This window comes from Sabethes cyaneus, chromosome 2, assembly GCF_943734655.1.
Source record: "Sabethes cyaneus chromosome 2, idSabCyanKW18_F2, whole genome shotgun sequence".
In the NCBI taxonomy this organism is placed as follows: Eukaryota; Metazoa; Arthropoda; class Insecta; order Diptera; family Culicidae; genus Sabethes; species Sabethes cyaneus.
Genome location: NC_071354.1, coordinates 95,645,759 through 95,670,283, shown reverse-complemented (window position 1 = coordinate 95,670,283; position 24,525 = coordinate 95,645,759). Strand labels below are relative to the sequence as shown.

The 24,525-nt window shown below is 39.9% G+C and overlaps 2 protein-coding genes across 3 annotated transcripts; one reads left to right on the top strand and one right to left on the bottom strand.

Annotated features, from left to right (window-relative positions):
- Window positions 1–1,201: 1,201 nt before the first annotated feature.
- On the bottom strand, window positions 1,202–3,312 carry LOC128735051 (WW domain-binding protein 2). Of its 2 annotated transcripts, none has more exons than XM_053829520.1 (6): window positions 3,064–3,312; window positions 2,613–2,787; window positions 2,386–2,520; window positions 1,879–2,323; window positions 1,742–1,815; window positions 1,202–1,419 (listed from the first exon to the last, which is right to left on the bottom strand). In XM_053829520.1, exons 1-6 carry the CDS (start codon window positions 3,117–3,119, stop codon window positions 1,375–1,377), a joined length of 930 nt encoding a protein of 309 aa, XP_053685495.1. In that variant the 5' UTR covers window positions 3,120–3,312; the 3' UTR covers window positions 1,202–1,374. The 2 variants fall into 2 exon arrangements, with proteins under 2 accessions (XP_053685495.1, XP_053685494.1); XM_053829519.1 differs by having other exon boundaries at window positions 1,742–1,827; window positions 3,064–3,310.
- Window positions 3,313–8,389: 5,077 nt separating this feature from the next.
- On the top strand, window positions 8,390–15,429 carry LOC128735719 (equilibrative nucleoside transporter 4). Its single transcript, XM_053830204.1, has 7 exons — window positions 8,390–8,565; window positions 13,309–13,463; window positions 13,546–13,749; window positions 13,818–14,032; window positions 14,089–14,195; window positions 14,254–14,489; window positions 14,552–15,429. The coding sequence occupies exons 1-7, from the start codon at window positions 8,390–8,392 to the stop codon at window positions 15,427–15,429; spliced, it is 1,971 nt and encodes a 656-aa protein (XP_053686179.1).
- The last annotated feature ends 9,096 nt before the right edge of the window (window positions 15,430–24,525 follow it).

The following is a 24,525-nucleotide window of genomic DNA, read 5'->3' as shown; positions in this document are numbered from 1 at the left end:
TAAGTTTACTTGTAAATAGGCTGGAATTAGCTTAAACTCTCAGGTTAAAACTACTCAAAATGCCCCTTAAATGTACAAACTCTAATTTTGAGTAAAAAATTTAATCAATTTTGGATACTTGCTACCAATAATTCAATTATTCGTTGTGACAAATAGCACAGTTTTGTGTTCCTTCTTCCAATTTTTTGGTTGAAAAACTATTCTAAATCTGAGTTTGTACGCTTTGCGGCAATTTTGAGCAGTTTTAACTAACACGCAAATTCATTTAAGGTTCAAGCACGCGTCATTGTTCACTGAACAAAAGATTTCAGTTTTATGAATATGAATATATGGTACTACCACCTGCCTTAGCAGAACATCCGTTCATAGCAATGAGCCTATCATGTCAGAAAGAGTTGAACATATTCAACGATTGGTCATGCTTCCCAACTCTTGTATGAAGGGCCAAAAGGGAATTGGTCGATAAGCAACATCACTTACACGTACCAGGGATTTAGAGAATCTCCTTCCAAGGGCTAAGTCACTTGAGTCAATCGTTGAATAAACCGTCTTAATGCAGACTGACTCCAGCAGGTGGGGAGAAGAGCCCGCTCATTATCCACGATGTGTTGTTAATCGGGCCAAGATTAACCCTAGAAAGTTGACTGTTTCACTCTCCCTAGGCCCACCACTTCAAACAAGTGCTCTGATGGTCCCTCCCTCTTCCCGATTCTAGTTTATTCATGAAATGTGTTATATATGGGTAAAAATAGAACAATCTCACCAGCAGTCCTTCGAATGGAATAGAGTAGCGTCCTTTTAGTTTCCATAAATGCTTCTAATAATTAATTTAATTTTTCTTCTGGTATCCAATATCCATGTGCAGTATTAACACTCGTATTGGCCAAAGTTTTCACTATAAAGCAGTAAATGCTTCATAAGCTAAAACGAAAAAAATAATTAAAATAACTTATATTATGCTTACCAGATCGTGTGGCTCCACCGTCTGCCCAAAACCTTGATTATGAGATCAGGCAGCCGGGAACCACACAGTATCACACCTCCTAGCTTGGCTACTCAATAGAGCATTACCGGGTATGGCCACGTGGAGGCGCTAGGTAGGGGCTTGGGATAGCTAGAGCTATATTGGACGCTCCTCATTTGCCTTCCCCGTTTCATACCCCTGAACAAAAGATTTCAGTTTTATGCTCAAAACAAAAGATTGCTCACGAACAGCATAGAAAATTTATTTTATTTTAAATCATATAGCTAATTTATTTAGATACATATTTAGATTTAAACTGCAATATATTACCAACAATTTATAACCAGTAGCGTGCAGGAATGAAAAATAACTCTATTATAATAGTTTCGATAAAAATTGGTTCTTTCCATTTACTGCTCCTTTTTATTCAAAGAACTGTAACTTGGTGGTGGTTCCTGGATAATAAAAAATAATCAATATTTATTGCTTCTAGATAGTTCATAGTAGGGTCATCAAGGTGAAAATCTGAAAAACGGTTTTAGACGAAAACAAAAAAGCATCATTGACGCAAAAAATCAGCCCTGGCTTAAAGTCTGTCATGTCATGATTTAGTCAACATTAATTTAAGCTTCACATAAATTCTACGCTAATCAACAAGTATCATAATAAGTTAGTGGCATGACATTCAATGTACGTACAATATTTTAAACTAGCTAAACATGATTTCAAAGCTTTGAAACTTGATAACCCCAATGCATAGATTTAGATAAAACTTACATAGTATGCTTGCGGTGGCACATAGGCGGTTTGTGGATTATTTGGATCATAATAGGCGCTCTGAGCTGCCTCAGCTTCTTTCGAGTCTGAAATCAAAGAATTTCATGACAAGGTATAAAACATAGATGGAAACGTACTTGCTGATCTCTGCTGCTGGTTGAAACCCACAGCTCCGTTAGTACCATCCGAAACTGGTGGCAAATTAACAAAACCATAACCCTGTGCCGGATAGCCCGATTGCTGCGGTGGACCATAACCTTGCGCTCCATTTTGTGCCTGGTAACCAGGTTGCTGTGGCGGATACGAATAACCGTTCTGTTGGGGATAGCCTTGGTATGGATACGGTTGTGGATTATTAGCAATAATGCCAGGATATGGCGGTGGACTGTCGTGCATATAGATTGAATTTGGTGCTGGTTGATCAGGAAAAACGGTCGCACTTGGAACCCATCCATAATTGTAAGGATTTGGAGTGTAAGCCGGTGGTGGTGCAGCATACCATCCGCCTCCTGGTGGTGTGTATGGTGGAGGAGGAGCCGTACCTGCGTTGCGTTGAGCAATTGCCGCTGCTCTTAGCATCGCCTATCAAGTACGAAAAGTTAAAACGAACTTGTACGTGTTATCAGCTGCGTTATGATATCTACCTGTCCAAAGTCAATAGCTCCTCCGTTCTTAAACACCAGCTTAAATTTAGCTTCTCCAGTCCAATTACCATTTTCCTGAGCCCGAACCTTGCCTTTAATGTAGTTAGCTCCAAAAACAGGTTGCTCAAGTTGAACCTAAAATTAAACAAAATATACGGTAAATTGTATTCACTTAAAATTAACTGTAGAAATAAAATCTCATTCTATTTCGATATGGTATTACTTACATCGTTTAGAGTGACAAAAGGAAAGCTAAATGATTGCATATCGTCGCTCGCATGTTTGTTGTTGAATATCATCCGGTGTGTGGTAAGATAGACACGACCTTGCTTGGTACCTTTGAAAACCGCATTATCCTGACCAGAAAACTCGATCGTCACTTTGTCACAAAATATTAGAATGCTGGAATGCAAATAATGACAGTTCATGTTAAATCAAGTCAATAATACCGCAGTTAATATTAAAAAACTATCTCGCGTATAATTCTCAATAGTTTATTACAAGTGCAAACACATATTTCGTTACATGAAAATAGAAACTCTGATATTATTACTATTACTAAAATAATTTTCTTTGTTCAACAAACTATTCTACAGTTCAAAAATGCTTATTTCAACCATTTCAACATAAAACGCAATACAGAAAATTTCGAGTAGCAATTTAAATTTTGTTTCTTACCCTTCTCCAGCGTGGATCAGCACTCCATTATTAGCATGTGCTGTGTTTAAAGACATTTTTTCTTAATTTAGAGGATTAAAACACAACAATTTTAATATTTTCTAGCACTAAACCTCTTCTTTGAAAAACAGGAAAAACGAATGAGTCATTCAACTATTTGTTTTGATTTGCAGGTTCTAAAGCTACTCTTCTATCATAGATCCAGTTGCCTCCTGTTTGATCGAGCTTTTCAAAAAACTTGTGGATATTGCTTGCTATTTCACTTGCTCTTGCAGAAACTCCAAATGCTTGTAAACTTTTAGAAGGCTACATAAATATAAATACGTCAATGCGTCAAAGGAAAGCGCAACGTCGACAAAGTCGACTAAATTCTTCGACAAATTTGTCAACAAGTAAGAAAGGATGCCAGAAACTCAATACTATTTGATCTAAACTTTTTTTTAGCAAAAACTATAGAAAAACAATAGAAAATTTTGACAGATGCTGTTTTGCGCATCTACCGACGAAATAGGATGCCGAAGAAATCAACCTATTAATCAACCGACTTCGTCGGATCACGTTAGGAGGTTGTCTCCGTCACCCGACGCATTGGTATATTTAATCTGTTACTGTCGGGTAACGATTAAATCAGATGATGATCGGTTTACTCTGTACAGAATGATCTTTTGACAGCTAAGTCTGATTGATTTTTTAACAAGGCCAGTTTACTTCTAATTTACTTGTTCTTTATTTGAATAGCTAGGTAAGTATCCTTTACATAAAAAGACAGCTGCATTGAATTAGTAACTTATCGCTATTTTAGTTGGAATTTCGCACTAAAAATTATCGTGCGACTATTTTTTCCTGTCGGATTGTGGAGCCACACAACGGAGATGGAGGTTAGGTCCAGTAACAAGCTGCTCTTGAATCGGTTTATATCTTCCTTAAAGGAACTCCGTCCGGATCTGCGTCGCCGTCAATGAGGCATGGAATCGAAAAGGTTCTACGACAAGTTCATCTCCTTAGTCACGATGGGAACGGATCGGTTCTGCGGAGGAAATTGATCGATTGGCTTCATGAAGGATAAGCAGGTTAGTGAAATTAAACTATAGGAGTCAATATAAGTGTTCGTGTATGTTCCGAAGAGAGAAATTTCTTCAATGAACAGCTTTTTTCGATTCCAATTAATTACCTTCTGATTGTTACAGGTTGTCATTGCGCCGACGTCGCTCGTGCTATTTCAAGCAGTCTTCTTCGTTCAACTCGGTCTTGGGCCGCTGGTCGCCAATTCTCAGAAGTCGAAAGTCGCTTTTAAACTGGTCGAGCGATCCCGCACGGTGGGCATCTCTATTCCTGAGGCAGGAGGAGTTGTTGAAGAGGGCCACTTTCAGGGCATTATTAGGAGCATTTTTTATTAGAATTAGGTTTGGTTCTATAGACTTCAATATAATGCTGGATCAACACCTATTTTGTCTGTATTGATAAATTTTATGTCCCGAATAATCGACCTATTTCGTCTGGTTCCGTAGGTTACAAAATTTTCTCCATCGATTAATCCACCTATTTCGTATGATTTACGTATTTCGTCATCTGATTCCTCCACCGATTTGATCGGCTTTGGTAGGCAAGTTAACTACATACACCAATTAATCCACCTATTTCGTCGGTATATTGACAAATTTTATCTCCCGATTAATCAACCTATTTCGTTTGGTTCCATCAGACACCTCTATTTCATCACCCGACTAAACAGCCAATTTAGTCGGTTTTAGCCGATCGATTAAACATACCGACGAATCGGTAGATCGCCCTGTTAAACTCCCATAAGCGTCGTTGCAACAATCGGCCGATTCGTCGGGTCCAAAATCAGGCGATTCAGCCGACGCGAACCTACTAAATCGGAGGAAAAGTAGGGGGGATTTTTTATCGGGTATTACCAAAGCGGTTTGCTGGTTGATAAACAGCAATAAAGTTTTTCGCTGAAATCCAGCAAATGATTTGAATGTCAATGTCATTTGAATGAAACTCATTTTTTTACTATACAGTGATGGTTTACGATTTTACCTACCCATCCAAAAATTTTTGGTAGATATATTTGGAAAGTAGGCAAATTTGAGAAAAATAAATTGCTTCAAAATAATTTATTGTGCTTTGCAGCTGTACCTGGATTAATCCAGATTATTTTCTCTAATGCCAATGTATATGACAAAACAAAACAGCAACATTGCAGTTGTCACTCTTTCCCTTTCTCACTCACAGTATTCGCATCGTCGCACTTTTTGTGCCAGTCGCACTTTTAGACTGCGGTGTCCAGTAAGGTGCAAAATGCGGGATAAATGAACAAAAGATATTGTTATTACCGTGGACCCCTGTTCGTTTGACCATTTTTAATCTGAACACTTTTTAATTTGAACCCCGTTGGTTTGCACGATGTGCAAATTAAAAATGGTTCAAATGTCATTCTCAACATGACATCATTTGTTCGATTCGTTTGTACTGACCTAGCGTGTTTCATCGGTTTCACATTTTGTTTTCCTAACGATTAAGACAGAAATCCGATCGGAAAATGCAATATTCGCACTTGCAACTGCCAACTAAAACAAACCACCAAAACAATAACAAAGATCGGGGCGGCTAGTTCACACAGGTTTCAGCATATTTCGGGTTACCAGTTGTTCAAATTAAAAAGTAACCCCGTTATAGTTTGCATGAGGAATCGTTCAAACGAACGGGGGTCCACTGTATTAATCATTTTTTTCAATTGTGTATTATTTCAGCGTAATTTTACGCATAGGGCTCATTTTATTCATATCAACCATTAGCCTTAATGCATGTCAACTCAGCAATATTACGAAAAAAGACATGTCAAAATTCAAAATTGCTCCGATTTTATTCAATTATATTTTGTGTACTTATTCCTTTGCAGTATATTGCTGATTGCAAGGAAAATTCTGCCATTCAAAGTGCGAAATAGCTCATAAAAGCGCAATCCTTCATTAAATCGTTTCGGTATCTTCGGCGCCCTTTTTCGTTACATTCCAAGCAATAAGTGCGCCGAAGAGGTCACTTTTATGAGTGATTGCGCACTTATTGGTTGGACAATCTTCCTTGCAATCAGCAATATTTTTCCGTATCCGTATTTTGGCACTCAGGTTTCTCTCTTCAGGGTGGTCCCAAAAGTTACCATTTTTTCCACCTTTCGTTCTTTAAAAATTCATATCTTTCGATCCATTGAACCTAAATCGGTTCATGATGATGTTAATAACAAATGGAAAGTATTTTAATGAGGTTTTCAGACAAAACTTTTGGACTGAACCCCAAATTTTTTTTATTATCGCAAAAACATTGAAAACATTCACTTTTTATGTTTCCATGGAGCAGCCTAAAGAAACTCTAAGTTTTAATAAGTGTCGAGAATACAATGGAGACGTATGGTTTTTGTTTTTACTTGTAATAAAAGGGGGTTTTGACAAAGAAATGCGTCTCTAAAATAAAACGTGATGCGAGTCCATCGCATGGACGCATCTTTATTTCTTTAAAAAAATGAAATGCCTTTAACCCATTAAGCCCCACACTTTTTCCAGTAGAGATAAAAAGCTGAAACTTTCAGGAAAGTTTTGTTTTAGATCAACTAAGAAAAAACCGCAGAGATGTATTTTTTATTTTGTCCCTATGTCCCGCGACAGTACGCTGAAAAAATGCAAACGCTTTGGCTTGCAGGGGGTGTGGGAAGGTGGTGTGCAGTTTTGTCGTTCCGGAGAGGTTAAAACATTGGATTTGAATCTAGAAATACGGTCATTGACGTTTTCGCTTTTACCGGTATCACCTTTTCCAGCCGAGGACAACCTATATCTCAAACCAGTGCTTCTCTGGAGTCGATAGAAGGGTGCTTCGCTTTTTCGCAACGCTGGGAGAAAATTGGTTAACATGCCTGTAGACTAATCGAAAAGGAATAGTGTTACACATCAAAATATTTCGGATTTCATAAACTGCTGCAGAATTTTTGAAATAAAACTAAAATGAAAAATATAAAACATTCTTGTAAAATTAAATTGAATTTTCAGGGGTTACTTATGTTAGCCTCAGTGATATTCTGCTCCTTGTGTTCCGATTTTACTAATTTAAGTGAACCGCATCAGCCTAGCAAAATTCGAAAAAGTTTTATATAAGATATTTGTGGACCTAATTTATATCTACATTAAATTAAGGCTAAATTAAGTATTGATCTTTGGCACTTTCATGCCCGTTGGTGCACAAAGGGTGCTCGTTTTTGCTAGATTGAGACGGTACAGTTGAATAAGTAAAATCGGAGTTGTACAAGCAGCAAGACAGCCCTGGCCAGTGTAAAATAAAATTCGATATGGCTATATAATATATTATGTATGTACATCAATGCTCGGAGCAGACGAGAAGACTGACCTTGGATGTACGCGGTCCCCCGATGTGTCATAACCGGCTCGAGCACACTGCAATTCAAAAAATTGCAATTCAGCTGTGACATTTTGGGATAGAAGGAAGAACCAGGAAGACATATGATCCAGGGAGAGAGAGCTATGTGGATATTTTTGCCTGCTGCTTTTCTCTATGTCATATGAGCCAAGATTTAAATATTTCGAAATCATGAAAACTTGAATACCACAAATTGCTGAAGGAAAATAGGCTTTCGATTATCCTTCTTCGTTTGTCTGATATTTTTAATTATTTCTTACAACTAACTCTGTAATCCGTCACATACAAACATTTCTATTAGGATGAATGAGTTATTAACGGCTACCAGTAGCACATCATAAACAAGCTATTTTCCTCTCTGTTTTTGTTTCTTAATCTCCTTTTTTCCTGAGTTTTCCTTCTCAAACCACGGGTACAATAGGAGCGGAGGAAAAGCCGGAGAATGCTACATGCGCACAGAGTCACGTTTTATGTCATATTTTTCTGTTCGGCGATACATTCGTTGCGAATAAATACGGATGGTGCGCGTCGCGAATAATTTTTGCTGTTTACAGGAAGCTTTTAAGTGATATTTCTCTGAAGAACAGCTAGTATAGATTTCGCGATATATTCGCATAATAAAATTGAAAGAATAAAAATTAGTTGCAATGGTGCGATTGTATTCCACTAAAACGAACTACACTTGGTATGATACCAGTGTAAATCGGGCAGGCTAGGCGAATACCGATTATCGATTTTGTGCAAAATAGAAAATTAGTGCCACGAATTTCACGCAAGTTAGAATCTGTTAGAAAACTAGTAGCAAGCACAGCACTCGGCCCAGTCGAGCGTTTATTATCCACTAGAGTGAATAGATTTCTGGATTAGCCTCGAGGATTGTCCCAGAATTATTATTAGGATGGAAACTCCGGAGAATGGAGGTAACACCTCATACGAACCGTTGGAAGGAAGAAGAGCGTTCGACACGGCTGACGGTCTAGAGATGGACGGTGGCGGCCCACCAAAGGATCGGAGAAAGTTAGTGTTTTTCGCCCTGATGACAGCCGGCGTCGGGTTTGTGCTGCCCTATAACAGGTGTGATGCTCAATGGTCTATGTATATATTTCTATTTAGATTTTTTTGGCACGGTAGTAATCAAGGAAAATGGTTAAATTAAAACGTAGGGGTGCGTGCCAAAATCTATGCTTAGTAAAATTTTGGAAAATACGTTTGTTTGGTTCTGCTGTACAACGTGTCGCAGCAGTGGGGCATTAATTTATTTGGTGGCTTTGGTTTAGTTAAAGTTTATGTTGTACAATCCGATTACAATTGTGTATCGGCTAATTTGTTGACTACGCAGGTCGGGATGGTAATGGAAAAGTAAGCTAGATTGTAATTGATTGGAAAATAAAATTGTCACATAGGTATTAAATTTTATTGTAGAATTTATGAAATTTTCTTAAAAATCTTAAAATCAGGAAAAAATTAATGTTTCAATTCGATGTAATTTGAATTTATTTTATGAAGTATTATGCTTTAAAAAACTTTGCAAAAATTCTTGATATCGTATGAAATGTCTTTGGAATATTTTGAATTTTGTTGATATTGCTCCGAAAGACTTTTGAAAAAGTGTGGTGCACAGGTGTAGACATGGTACCACCAAATTATATCTCCCCATGAAAGCCGCGGGTCCCAGAGACTTCTGACTATTACTGTTCATAACAAATCGAAACTATAATTTCCTAGGACTTACTCTTCATACTGAATTCATACCGGAAAGCTCACAACTCCATAACATGCACGCTAAAGATCTGCTCAGGCTAGTTTGTTTTTCATTTACCAATGGCCAAATTTTTGTTCAACTAACGTTTATCTGGCAAGTTTAATTTTTGCTATATGGTTGTTTATAAAGAATATCTGAAGACCTTCGTTAAATAATTATACAGTTGGTATTAGAAAGATTAAATAGTACAATCAGAGCCGGCAAACCCGTGCGCGCTTTAGTAGGGCCTCGCGCTTGGTGATGATTAGAGAAAAATGTTAAAAATCTTAGTGGACAATCCCTGGCTGTATACAACACAATTCTAGATAGAATTAACAAAAGGGCGAATGTCGCAAATGTAAACAAAACGAGTGAGAGTTATTTTTTGCTGGACCAGCATAGAAAAATCAACCCTCACTCGTTTTGTTTACGCTTGCGACATTCGCCCTTTTGTTAATTCTATCTTCAATTGACTGTTCAAAAATATTGACATGATTTCCAATGGTTCCTTTCCTCTTTTTTTTAAATGAGGAGTATAAAGTGTTAACCCTCTAACGGGCAACATCGTAAAAATGATGCGATCAAGTATATGATTACTTTATCATGAAAGTACACTCAAAAGAAGCTCGATCGTTGATTTTCATGGGAAAATATTGATAAGCAGGACCGCTAGATACGAAATAGTCCAATTTCTTTTAGTTTTTCATGCCAATTTTTTCAGTTCAAATATATCACAAAATTGAAAAAAAAAGCATGTTAATTACTCATAGGAAAAATTTGAGATCGAACATTTTGTTCTAGATGTCCTTTTCCTTCAAACGCAAAAAAGGGAATACAGGGGAACTTCGATATAACGTACATTTTGATTTTCAAGTTGTACGTTATATCGAATTGTACGTTATATCGCAGCATACAAAAAGAACTCAAAAATATAGCTTATATTACTTTATTTTGTTACTGTCTAACTACATTTAATAAATAATAATAATATAATCCAACTAGAAGGGTGTAGCTACCTTTTTCGTGATTTTTCCTGTACACAGTCCTGTATACTAACTCTTTTCAAAGAAATCATTATATTTCGCAAACGGTATGAGACAGATAGTTACTTTATTCAGCAAAGTTGTTAATTTTGGTGTGTTCTACAACTTCTCTGATGAAAAAAAGAATTTTTGACGTATTTGAAAAAAATAAAAATTTGTATCACCCTAATAGGTAGATTCACGGTCACACTAATAGTGTAATACGATGCGCCATATTTCAATAATAAACTTCTCCAAAGACATTAACCTTTAAAAATTACGCATTTCTTACGTAATAGCCAATGATCGCGTTTTTGCAACTCAGCACTACTGTGCTGTGAAATACCCTAATTGGAACTCAGGAACATTTACCGAGGCACTAAATGACCATTATGAATCTGTGAAATTGACAGGGTATTTAAATGATTGCGAATGAAACTTTAAATACAGTTTCTGAAGAAATTTGCAACACTTAAAAAATGTACGTTATATCGAGGTTTACCTCGTACGTTATATCGAGTGACGTTCTATCGAGGGTACGTAATAACGAGGGTACGTTATATCGAAGTTGGCCTGTATTCGCACCATAGTTTTTTTCGGAATTTTTTGGAATTCTTGTTTTTGAAAGATGATAACTGTTGAACGCATGGTCAGAATGTTGTGAAAATAGTATCAACATGTCAGGAAATCTGTTCTGAACATATTTCTCATATTATCAATTCAAGACAAATTTCGTATGGGGCTCTGGAGCTCCAAAAGCGAAGACCTTCTACAGACGGTATTACCCGTTAGAGGGTTAGGAAAACATCGATGAAACTAAGCCTTGCTGCTTTGGAATGTGTCGTTACATAATGTGCCAAACGACTCGGCTTTGCCTGCAGGCCGATCTACTTTACCCACCTTACTCCTCAATGCTAGTACAGTCTCTAATTACAGCCATCCCTGGCGAGGTTGACCAATACATTTAACTATAAGAGTGACTTTTTGCCAAGAGTGCTTTTATGGGGGTCTTATAAGATTCAGCATGAGGGAAGGGAAATGAGGGGCCTGAGAATAAAGCCATGCTAAAGTCACTTGACATCGAAAGGTCTGATCCTACTAAGATTCGAACCCACGACCACTCGCTTGTCCAAGCAGACTCGGTAACCTTGCGGCTACGAAGCCCCCTGTCAGTGCTCAGCGAAGTTCATCAGAAAAAGTAATGAAGCCACCTCGTCCCCCAGCAAATTGAAGCTGTTTTCGTATGGTGATTAAACCGAGTCAAATTTGATGTTTGTGTCTCTTTGTCCTAACTTCCAAAGATTCTTTACGACAAACAAACTTAGGTCAATTTGATATCCGCGTACGGGAAGTGCGCTTCAACTGTACCGTTTGGGAGTTCATTTTCCTATGCTGCTCCAGCAAAAACTAACCCTCGCTCGGTCTATTTGACAGTTGGCTTCTCCGCCCTTTTCTAATGTTGGTCGACACTTCTCCATACTATTCCAACTGCAACTGTAAGCAAAAAGCAGGGGACTGGCAACCCTATCCCTTTCAACTGCAACTGTCAGCAACGCGCATATCGCGGTCCGTATTGAATACGGCCCAAAACAAACATTCTGCATTGCTGTTTTTTTGTTTTGATCGTCGTGGTTCGTTCGAGCAGTTATTTAGAAACTGTATTGGCAGAAGCATCAGATCGGAAAGATAGAAAGTGGCAGGAACGATATTTGAAAATACTTGTTTGTTGTGTTTGTTGTGAAAAATAAATGTTATGTTGTGATGGATATGCTGGCTTAGAAAACATGACCGCTTGCCAGCCCCCTGACAAAAAGCGGCAAATGCATGTTATTGCTACACGACATTTTGTATGAATGGTCACCTGACGTATGAAAATGTTTCCTTATTATCATGTACGTATTCGGGTTAGTCTCGATACTTACAAGAGACAGGCACTGTCGATACAGAAATAGTACAGAGCGATGGAATTGGTTAAGAGTCTGACATGGTATTGCATGCTGGTAAATGTGTACAAAAAGTGTAACCGTTTCGGTTATTAAGAACTGTTTTGGAGGGGTTTACATCAAGCACTTTTTGTGAGTATCATAAACTGGTAGTGTTTCGAGCTCCTCGCAACCAACTTGACAGTTATACTGCCTCGAACTTTCCTCTGACGATAAGTACAACGTTGTCGGCATAAGCAATTGTTTCATAACCAAACTGTGATAGCTTGTGAAGGAGTGCGTCGGCCACCTGTTGTGAACATCCTTTGATCACCGAAAACGTGAACAACGTATCTCCCAATGATGCGGTAATTTCTCTACTCGAGAGCATTGCTTGCATCCAGCTCATTGTAGTGTGGTCGATTCCCTTTTGACAGAGAGCCGTATTAATTGATGCGAAGGACGTGTTATCGAAAGCGGCTTCTATATCAAGAAAAGCACAAAGTGCCGTCACATGATATTTGAGCGATTTCTCAATTAACGTCACTAAGCAGTGCCGTGCGGTTTCCGTAGGTTTACTGTGTTGGTATGCATGTTGATTTCTATGCAAAGTTGTTCAAAAACTCATTGCGGATATAGTTATTCGTAACTTTCTTCATCAGCCCTATGTTTTATCCAATGGTTACTGTCGAGGCAGTGAAGAACATTAGAACTTCCAGAGTTTCTCTGGTGGTAACAGTGAGACTCCCATCCTCTCTTTTTAATTGCCCATTGCTGTAGACATCGCTTTCTGCAGGCGCGGTGGGAACAGCCTCTGGCAGAGTTTGAATGCTTTCGCAAAATTTAACCCTTGATTTCCTTTTGGCTTTGCGTAGCTCAGCGTTGTATTTGGTGAACGAAACGACCAAGAGATTTCCAAGAGATCACTACAGTCGATTGCTCCCAAGATGAGCACGCCACTATTTTCTCGAGTAACTCGATTGAGTCGACCGCTCAGCGAAGAAAGATTGCTCGAAGTCTATAATTCAAGTATTTTTTTACATTTCAGTCGACTCGACAGTAACAGTCGAATAGTTCAACTCGACTTGCAGAATAGGGCCCATAATCAAGCTTTTTTTCTTTTCAATTGTAGCTTCATCATTGCAGCGGATTATTGGCAGTCGCGATTTCCAGGACAATCAGTAGCTTTGGATATGTCTATGACGTACATTATCGTAGCTCTGTGCACTGTTCTCCTAAACAACGTATTCTTATCACTAGCACCGTTTCGTGTGCGTGTTGCATTTGGTAAGTGACCACACCTATTCTAAATGGATCATGAAGAATTAACGTTGACCAGAAAATAATCATTGTACTTCCCACTCACCAGGGTATGCGGTATCATTCACCACATTAGTTTTTGTAGCACTCTGCGAAGTGGCATGGCATATGTTCACAGCCAAAACCGCATATTCCGTAAATCTTGCCGCAGTTTCCTTAGTCGCGATGGGTTGTACAATTCAGCAATCCAGCTTCTATGGATTCGCTAGTATGCTTCCAAAGCAGTACACTCAGGCGGTGATGGCCGGAGAAAGTAAGTTTATTAAGTGTTTATTTGTACTATATTTTCAATGGATCATGGGACCATCTCGTTATATCTAGGTATTGCTGGATTTCTGGTGTCTTCGAATCGCGTAGTGACAAAGCTGCTGATCAAAAGTGATCGTGCGTCCACAGCAATATTTTTCTTGACGTCGACTGTTTACATAGCATTCAGCTATGTATTGCACTCAATAACTACTCATTCGCCATTTGTCCGATATCATATGAAAGCCTGTGCCAAAATTGTACTGCGGCCAGATGATGAGCATACTCTGGTAAGGCTGTCCTGTTTTTAAATCCAACGCAGAGTATGTATTTTATTATATTTTAGAGTGACACAATAGAAGGCGATCTGTCGAATGCGCGCTACGGGGTTCTGGCCTTAGAATCGAGCCCTCCTGTTCATATTCCACCAGGCTCAACAACGTTGAGTTTCAGGTAGGCAAACTTTAAGTATGGGTTTATTATCATGCTTTATATTTATACCTTATTTCAGTAATCCCGTATACGAGTTGTCGAATCCCAGCGGTGGTGAAAGTGTGCTGGAGACAAACATCAACAGTCTCACATCTACTACAACTAGTGTAACAACCAACAGCAATTCTACAAATCGTCCAATTACATCACCAACTCAGGCAACCGCATCACACGATGTACCTAACGTTGCGTTTAAAGTTGAACACGTGATGACCCCAGACATTTGCAGCTCTGGTCGATTTGGAAGTTTTCGAAGTAAGTTGTATCTCTAACGGTTTGATATAAATCAAAACATCCAATTATTATCATATTTCTAGGTGGAGTAGAATCACGTTGGAAAGTCGCTCATGCAATATACCCGTATATGGCCTGCATAGCGCTGGCATATTGTGTAACACTATCTCTATACCCAGGTATTGAATCGGAAATCATTTCTTGTAACTTGGGAACTTGGATGCCGGTCCTGTTGATGTTTACGTTCAACACGTCCGATGTAGCGGGAAAGCTGCTGGCAGCGGTTCCGTACAGTTGGTCACGAAGACAGCTGATTCTCATGTCCGGATTGCGTGCTCTGCTTGTTCCGCTCATTCTACTTTGCTGTTCTCCGCGTGATCAGCCTGTGATTGCCGGAGAAGCATCTGCGTTCGTGTTCACCGCTGCTCTCGGAATAACGAACGGATTAGCTGGTAGTTTACCGATGATGCTCGCACCAGATAAGGTGTCCGCCACTTTAAAAGAAGTTACTGGAAATATGATGACCCTGTCTTATAACATAGGTTTGACCGCTGGTTCTCTGGTGGGGTACGTCTTTGAATCTATGTTAGGACCACAACTGCCCAACCCCTGTCCCCAATATCCGTTTGTTCCTCCGCGATCTAACCAGCCGCCGATTAATAACATAAGTGTTAGTACTACCTCTAGTACTACGACTGTAGCGACTATTCTACTATCCTCTTTGTCCACAGCGATTCTTCAGTCTAGCACATCGACTGTATCTCCTGAGACTACTAGTAATATACCAATACCCACAACCTCGACTTTATCACAATCAACTACAGTATTAAACATGTTGCCAACAGGTGTCGAACCTGAGGTCACCACTAGCGTGTCAGATACTACTAATTTAGTGACGCTGGCTGCAAGCATTGTATTTAACGCAACACAGTCAATGATTGAAGCTACCACCGTACGCTAATTAACTATCAAGGCTATCACCCTATATTAACTCTATAGCATTACACCTAGCTTCGTAACCAGCAGTGGGCGACTCCAGTCGCCAGGATGCTGCGCTTACCCGAGAATATAGGCCCTGTTCTGCAAGTCACGTCGAGTATCACTTTGCTCGATTGCTCAACTTTCGGTATTACATAAGTCACACGCGACACGATTTTGTCGAGTAACTCGACTGAGTCGACCGCTGTAAAGCTAGTGACTCAACTGTCAATAAGTGGCGCCTGAGTTTGCTTTGTTTTGGTTGTGCATTGACCACAATACTGTCCGTTTTCTCGTACTCGACACTCGACAGTAATTGAGCCGAGTCTGGTTGCTCGACGTGTCTTACATAATAGGGCCTTATGTTGGGCCTCTCAGGAACCATTGGTATCAGTAAATTTGGTTGAGTGGGCTTCATATAATTGACATGAAACGTTTTTCATATATTTTAATATTATTTGCGATGTATCAAACCTGGCAACTAATAGTTTTTAAAAGGGTTAGTTAGCATTACATAAGGACCTAACATTATTTGACAGAGAGATACTCTGCTCTCCAAGCAAATTATTAGAAATAATTCATTTTCCAGAGTTTGAGTTCCTTTACGACATGCACTTTAATGTAAATTTTGTTACGAGATTAACGTTTTTCAGCTAATTCAAAATGTAATTTAGGTTATTCAAACAGAATTTGAATATTGATAATCTACGTATGCATATATGAGGCTCTCCCTAATTTTCCTAGTATTGAACTGTGGTTACGGTGCTGGTTACACAACTCTATTTTCTGGTGGAAACTCATAAGGCAAGTAATGCTAAAAATCTATCACAATTCAAAGACAAATAGGCAACTTTTCAGTTGGATGACATAGACCTCGAACGTACTTTGGACTGTTTATACTTTGAGCGTTCGTCAAAATGCGTACTGAGTAAAAAAGACGAAATTAGACGAGCTTCAATCGTATTAGTTGATATTATTTAACTTGTTTTGTTTACCGTTCACAACGATTTGTGAACTAAAATAAACTGTACAGTGTGGCTGTATCGATAGTAAGCAATTACGAATAGTTTCGAGAATGCGAATAGAGGAAAGACACTACATGGTATCGTTGCACTTATCATTCTGTGCTAAGTAGAAATTACCCCTGATCGGATGAATGCATGCGAGAGAACATTATGGAATCAACTAGTGCTGTTAGATTAAGTGTTGAACATTGAATATAACAGATCATTGAAAAAAAAACAACAATTTCATCTGTAGCGAATATGCATTCTAGCTAGAAATTGAAACAAGTGATGCTATGAATAAGCATATTCCATTGATAGTATGAGAAGGAGAGCTTTGGAAAAAATAAGCAAAATAATTAATAAAGAAACTATATTTTACTCTATAATGCTGATTTTTCTATCATTTACTTTTGAGAAATTTGACGCTACTCACGTTGGCGAAGTTGTGACTTAACATACTGAATATTCATGTAGTATTCAACGGCTGTTATCTGTCTGTATGTTAGGTTCTTGACTTTATTGATTCTGCATTAAAGTATTTTCATAATGAAAGCAGATGCACAACTGGTTTGGTGAAAAAGTGATGGGTTGTGCGTGTGGTAAGGTGAGTAGATAGCAGGCTTAGTGGATGAGTAAGTGTTGGGACCTACAAACCGGCTAATAGTACACTTAATAATGATACACACAGCGCGAAAAGCGACGCAATAAGGACATGGACTGGAGACTTGGTACCTGGAACTACAGATCGCTTAATTTCGTTGGTGGCGACAGGGTGCTGCTCGATCAGTTAGAACCCCGAAAGTTTGGTATCGTGGCACTGCACGAGATATGTCGCAAAGGCGAGAAGGTGTGGAGAATCCGTGGTGGCAAAGCCCAAATTTTCTAGAGCGGTGGAGCGACCACCGAGCTGAGAATAGGCTTCGTAGTGTTGGGCAAAATGCAGGACCGCGTAATGGACTGGAAAGCGATCAACGAGAGAATGTGCGTGTTGAGAAAGGCTATTTCTTCAACTACACCATCATAAACGTGCACTGTCCACACGAAGGTAGACCCGAAGATGAGAAGGAAGCATTCTATGCACAGCTGGAGGCAACGTACGACGGCTGCTCACCACGGGACATCAAGATCGCCATCGGGGATATGAAGGCCCAGGTCGACAGGGAAGCAATGTATAGACCGGTGATCGGCCCCATAGTTTGCACACCTACAGGAACGATAACGGTCAGTGATGCATCAACCCGAGCCTTGGTGATCAGAAGCACTTTCTTTCCCCACAACGATATCCACAAAGCCACCTGACCAACGAACCTCGAACCAAATTCTCATCGACCATATTCTCATCGAGGGCCTGTTTTTCTCGAAAATCACCAACGTACGCTCTCTACGGAGTGCGGATATCGACTCGGATCATTACCTAGTAGCAGTACATGTACGCTCAATACTATCGCTTAAAACTATACCTCGCTACAAGGCCGCCCTCCTCGGTTAAACATTCGGCAATTAAACAACTCGTCAGTTACCGAAAACTACGTGTGCGTTAGATCCTCGAAAACGGATGGAGTATGATGCGCTCGGCCGTCAACGAGGCCGCAATCGCGGTGCTAGGTGAGGAAACCTCGAGTGCACGACCCAGCAAACCACAAATCGTATAATAATGTGTGAAAATCATCTTAAATATCGCTAAACAAACTCGAAATCGTACATAAAGCTTAATAAAGCGCACCCTAGTTTACATTTATTCGTACAAAATTATAGTAATTGATTCACATACGATTTTCGTCACAGAATTGTATAGCACTATGGAACTAATCATGTTGAGTCGGATTTCATAGTAAACAAATACTTATGAATGTGAATTATTTTCATATAATTTACAGTACGTATATCGCCTCCAAAACAGTACGCATATGCTGGTTTCGTGCATCGAATGCGATTTTTCTAGATACAGTGGACCCCCGTTCGTTTGAACGATTCCTCATGCAAACTAACGGGGTTACTTTTTAATTTGAACAACTGGTAACCCGAAATATGCTGAAACCTGTGTGAACTGGCCGCCCTGCTCTTTGTTATTGTTTTGGTGGTTTATTTTAGTTGGCAGTTGCAAGTGCGAATATTGCATTTTCCGATCGGATTTCTATCTTAATCGTTAGGAAAACGAAATGTGAAACCGATTAAACACGCTAGGTCAGTACAAACAAATCGTGTTTATGTGCATTGTCTGCATAAACAAATGATGTCATGTTGAGAATGACATTTGAACCATTTTTAATTTGCACGTTGTGCAAACCAACGGGGTTCAAATTAAATAGTGTTCAGATTAAAAATGATCAAACGAACGGGGGTCCACAGTATATATCGGTACTTTGTTACTTTGATATACGTACGAAAATGTTTGCTGGGGAAATGATTGGTTTGACGGGGAATCCCAACAAGCGAAAGAGAGTAAACCAGTGCTTGGAAAAACTATCTAAACATATCCACAAGAGAGAATTTGGCCATGTATCGACGAGCGCGGAATGAGTTGACCATGATCCTGAAGAGGAAAAAGTGCCAGAAGGAGGATAGAGGAGGAGCTGGAACGACTGTTCCGAGCTAATGATACGCGAAAGCTTTATGAGAAGGTGAACCAAACACGTAAGGGCTACACACCTAAACCAGGCATGTGTAGGGACGAGGGAGGGGATCTAATCACAAACAAGCGCGAGGTTGTCGACAGGTGGAAGCAGTTTTTTGATGTGCACCTTAATGGCGATATAGCAGAAAGAGACACAATGAAAGTTTACCTAGAAGTGCCTACAAACCACAACAGTGTGCCGGCTCCCAATCTCGAAGAGATCCGGCGAGAAATTCGTCTGCTGAAGAATAATAGAGCCGCCAGAAGAAACCGACTCCCGACAGAACTCTAAAAAAATGGCTAAGAACCGCTAGCAACGGTACCTCATTGGATAATTTCAAGGATTTGGAAGGAAGAGAAACTACCGGAGGAGTGTATAAAAGGTGTAGTCGGTCCCATCTACAAAAAGGGCGACTGGCTAGATTGCTGTAATTACCGCGGCATCACGTTAGTCAACGCCGCCTACAAGGTGCTCTCCCAGATTTTGTTGCGTCGTCTATCCCCAATAGCATGAGACTTCAAAGGGCAGCATCAGAGGAACCCGTGCTGCTCTATAGAGTTGTGCTTTCAGCCCATAAAGGCAGACCGAATATCCCCAGTTAATTAAGTACGGCTAACAGAGCAGTCCAATCGAGCAATCAAATCGAGCAGTCTAATGGACCAGTCCAGTCGAGCAGTCTAGTCAATCAGTTGAGCAATCGAGTAGTCCAGCAGTCGACCAGTGAGGTGACTGAGAATAGAACTCATTGCTACGAAAACATGACGTCCTGTCAGGGGCCTGTTTTTAATTACCGATAAGCGTTTTATGACGTCTTGTCAGTGACCTGGTTTTGGCTACAAACAAGCCTCTTATATATAGATGCCTGAGCCTGAGCGCATTTCAAGGTCAAAGACTAAAAACACGAGGTTGGTCAATTTCATAGGAACGGATTATTTCTCCGAAAACCCGCGCTGAGAATCGCGGTTAACACGCTAACAGACGAACAGTGTCACGTGCAGTACCTTGCAAGTCGTAAGGGCCTGCATAGTATCATTGTCCTGAAAGTAAAAACAAGTTAGATTACATCTTCTCGGTCGATGGTTTCTACAGTAGAAGGAGAAAGAGGCACAATTAGTGTGTCTAAAAATAACCCAAAACTAGATACGTCGCTACATTAATAAGGGGGGTTGCGCAGTCTTCTTTTGTCCAGTGCCTCTATGGTTCAAAGGTACACGGGTACCAGCGAGCCGCACGCCCTGGCGGGTGTTGTGAGTTTAAATCCGGTTATAATCTCTGATTATAGCTTGGCTCGACCCATACACCTTCCAGCATTGGACAAAAGGTAGGAGTCACAACGACAACTTGTGAAGTGTAGCTACCTATTACCCCCCCCCCTCCTTCCTTTCCACTCTTTCCCCTCCATTCCCAAAAAAATTTCATTACTTTCCCCTACCGTCCGGTTTTGAAAACCGTGTTCGTGCATTATCTGCCATAGCTTGTCTCGATCGACTGTATCGTATGCTGCTTTGAAATCAATAAAGATGTGATGCGTGGGCACGTTGTACTCCCGACATTTCTGCAAGATCTGCCGGATAGTAGTAATAATTTGGTCCGTAGTTGCGCTAACCCCCATGAAACCCGCCTAATAATTCCCTACGAAACCTTGTGCTATCGGTGACAGCCGGCGTAACAGGATCTGGGAGAGTACCTTGAAGGCGGCGTTTACCAGCGTAATACCACGATAGTTGCAGCAGTCTAGCCGATCACCCTTTTTGTAGATGGTACAAACCACTCCTTTCATCCATTCCTGCGGTAGCTTTTCCTCCTCCCAATCCTCGAAATAACCCAGTGTAGAGCCTTTGCTAGCGTTTCTCCGCCATGTTTATAAAGCTCTGCCGGTAGGCGGTCCTTCCCAGCGGCTTTATTGGTCTTCAGCAGCCTGGTTTCTCGTTTGACTTCTTGGAGATCAGGTGCTAGGACATTAGTATCTTCCATGGGCGCTCCTAGGTTAATTTCCGTTCCGCCTCCTTCTCCTTCGCCATTGAGGTGTCGGAACCATCGTTTCAAAAAATATTAATAGGTTTAAGTATTCACTAATATCTACTAACATAGAACAACATCCGTTAATTAAGCTACGATAATTTGCGTAAAAAAGCATGTATTGTTGCCGTTTATAAGCCGATGGTTGACACCTAGACTTAAAAGTGGCCTTACGAGCCCACCCCGGAACGTGCAGAGCAGACGTTGGGGTCTTGAACGTGCTTCATACGGAGCCGTGATACCGTCTAGAGGGCCGCCACGACTTATAAACGGTTACAAAAACCAGAAATATGAGATGTACCGGAAAAACCGCAACGACAAAAGACAGCAAAATGGTCCGCACTAAAATTGAACCGCCTAACTAACCCCCGTGGACCCTGCATAACCCTGGAAGTTTAACCGATTTAGCGAACTGCCGAAATAAGGGGATTGTTGTCGCTAGCATGATGAGCATCCGGTTAAGAAAAGGGAGAGAGGAGATCGTCGGACATTAGAGGGAGATGGAGGATGAAAAGTCACCAATAGCCTCCCAGTTGGTTTCGAGGTATGACGCTGACCTAATAAGCCAGTCGTCGTATGTTCGAAACTCGAACTGTTAGAGTCAATAGGATCGTAGCAACTGCCCAGATAACATAAAATCGTAATAGAAAGTTCATATTAAATCGTTTACATGTCAATTTCACATTGGAATTGTATAATGATTAGAGTATGTCAAATCGAAGTGAACAATGAGTTGTTTTTCAGTCGTGCGTGTCTTCATATACAATTCATGACTGTGAATTATAAAGCAGTATAGACGATTGCAATATTTGATTATATCTTAATCATATATTCAGGAGTATTTAGTTGCGTGTTATTAAAACTACGCAAAATAGAATTACAAATAATTGTCAAAATTTTCGCACGTATATCGGCTCCACTTTGGTACATATATGTTCTTATATGGCGTGAAATATAACTTTTTCGTTCAGATATGATTTCGTATAGCTCAGTTGCAATCGAGATATACAAACCAAATGGTTTACTGGGTGGCCGTGCAGTCTAACAGCTGGTTGCGAAGTCTGTCGTATAAAACAGAAGGTCAAGTTTCGGTAGCGAAATGTAGCACCAAGGCTTTGCTTTGCTTTGCTTTGCTTGGAGGATGAAAAGTTTCGCCGAGGGGAAAGGGCAGAAACCGTTCGAGATCAGTCGAGCTCGAACTAGACAGCAGACAAGAGCTAAACTTTGAATCTAACAGCTAACAATGTCGGAATATGTTGAAGCCTGACTTTTAAACGAAGATCAAACGCAGTTACAAGTAAACCCGCGATTTAAGATCGAGTTTGCTAATTAGGCAAGGAGTATATACCTCGAAAAAGTTAGTGCAGTGCTGAAGTTTAAAATATAGAAGCGGTGGGTGACTGGCGATTCTGTCAAATAGAAATTGACGCTCCTACGGACGAGTTCCCCGAGAAGGCAAGCAACTTTACCTATTTCCTGTTCTGGATTGCCAGGCATTATCGAGTGGATTATCATCTCTAAAGGGTCTCGAAGGCAAGAACGTACACCGAGTCATATCGTCTGGTCTGTCATCGCTTCGGAAACCCGCAGTTTGACCGTAACCTGGTCAAGGTATGTAACCTCTCTCCGTCTCGTCGTTCTGCATGTCATCGATGGGTCCCAACGTGTCGTGTTCCTGATCGGTACCGCATCGTGACCCTAATCCCGGATAAATAAATGGTTAAGATGAATAATTTCTTTTAGTTTTAAAGAGCCGACCCTTTTCTCTACTAAACTCTCTTTCGTTGTCCGCTTCAGTTGGTTCGTGACGGTAAGTATTCGAAAGTGCTGAGTTCCCCGAACACGCTACGACCCTGAGAGCATAGAGTGAGCCAGCAGGGCAATGTGAGCTTTCTCAAACTTACACCATTTAGCCAGAAAAAAATATTTCTGAATTTATCAGTGGAACAATTTTTCATGCTGCAGCGGGAGTTCGTCATACGAAAACTGCACTTCGTCATAAGCGAGATTTCTTTCGTTTATCATGGACAGGCAGCATTTTTTACACCTATTTATGCATGTATTCTTTGAGCCGTGTGCAAGAGCTACCCAACTACTGTAAAAAAGTGGAAATAGTTTGAATCATTCACAGCTCAAAATTTCAGGTAGTGACACGAAGCGATCAGCAGATGCTCTTAATCATACTCAAAACTGGTAGAAAAACCAAGAGGACTTCTGTTTTTGGAACAAACAGTGGAAAATTGTAATTTTCTAACATAATCTTTTCCTCGAAAGCGAAGAGATAATCCATAAATATTAATACCAGGTTAGTTTGAATGTAATTTGCATCAAAATTGATTATAATGCTGGTTTTTGTCTATATATCTGGAAAGTAGACGAAGACCCGCCATAGACGAACCCATCCAGCACCCTAAATGTTGCTATACAGTCAACCAAAAAAATATTCGGACAGCAGCACATAAAATTTTCTTTTAATAATTTTGCGCAGCATTTTTGCAAATAATGGTAACACATGAGTAATTCTGGCTGAAACGGGGCCACTACTGGCACGAGGTTTTCAAATATTCGAACTTTTGGGCTTAATTGGTTAAAAATGGTTAAAAAATAAGAATTACACTTTTAATACCTCGAAATAGTGGACCCCTCGTTCGCCAAGGGGCCTAACAGTTTTAAGAAAACTTGAATTTGGTGCAAACCTTGAAATCTATATCATGTGATATTTCATAAATTTGCCATTAAACAACTAACAAATGGCCCGGTTCTGTAAAGAAATAGAGCAGGGCTTTTAAATGGAGTAAAAAAAATTTTGGCGGCCTCTTGGATTTGGTCGCCATAATGGATTTTATCAAAACATCGCCGTTTCGCCATGATCCCCCCAACCAATTTTAATTTCAAGACCTCCATCGGAAAGCTGAGAAAAAATACTATAAGAAACGTTCATCAAGTTAGTATATTTTTTAAAACAATGTTTAACTAAAACAATAATTAGGGGGGAAACGTTCCGTTTTGAAGATAGAGTCCATATAGTCCATAAAGTATTCGGACAGTTAACTATTAGTTGAAATAAATGTCCTTTCCCAGGGGTCAATCCCGGCGTAGAGGTTAGCATTCACGCCTCTCACGCCGAGGACCCGGGTTCAAATCCCAACCCCGCAGAAGTCCCGAATGACTTAAGCTGTTAAAGTGATTATAATAAAAAAATGTCCTTTCTCGCTTAACTACCACCTTGTAGGACCATCTACATTCTTGACGACCTGTTGTAATCTATTTGGGATCAAATTGACAATTCCTCAAATATTCCTTTATGAATTGTTGATCTTTTTTTTTGGCTCTGTTTAAGTTAGTTTTTTTTGCTCGGTTTAAGTGATTTTGATAAGAAATCGATATTTTGTCATTATAGAAATGAAATTATCTCAAGGGGTTCAAATCTGGACTGAA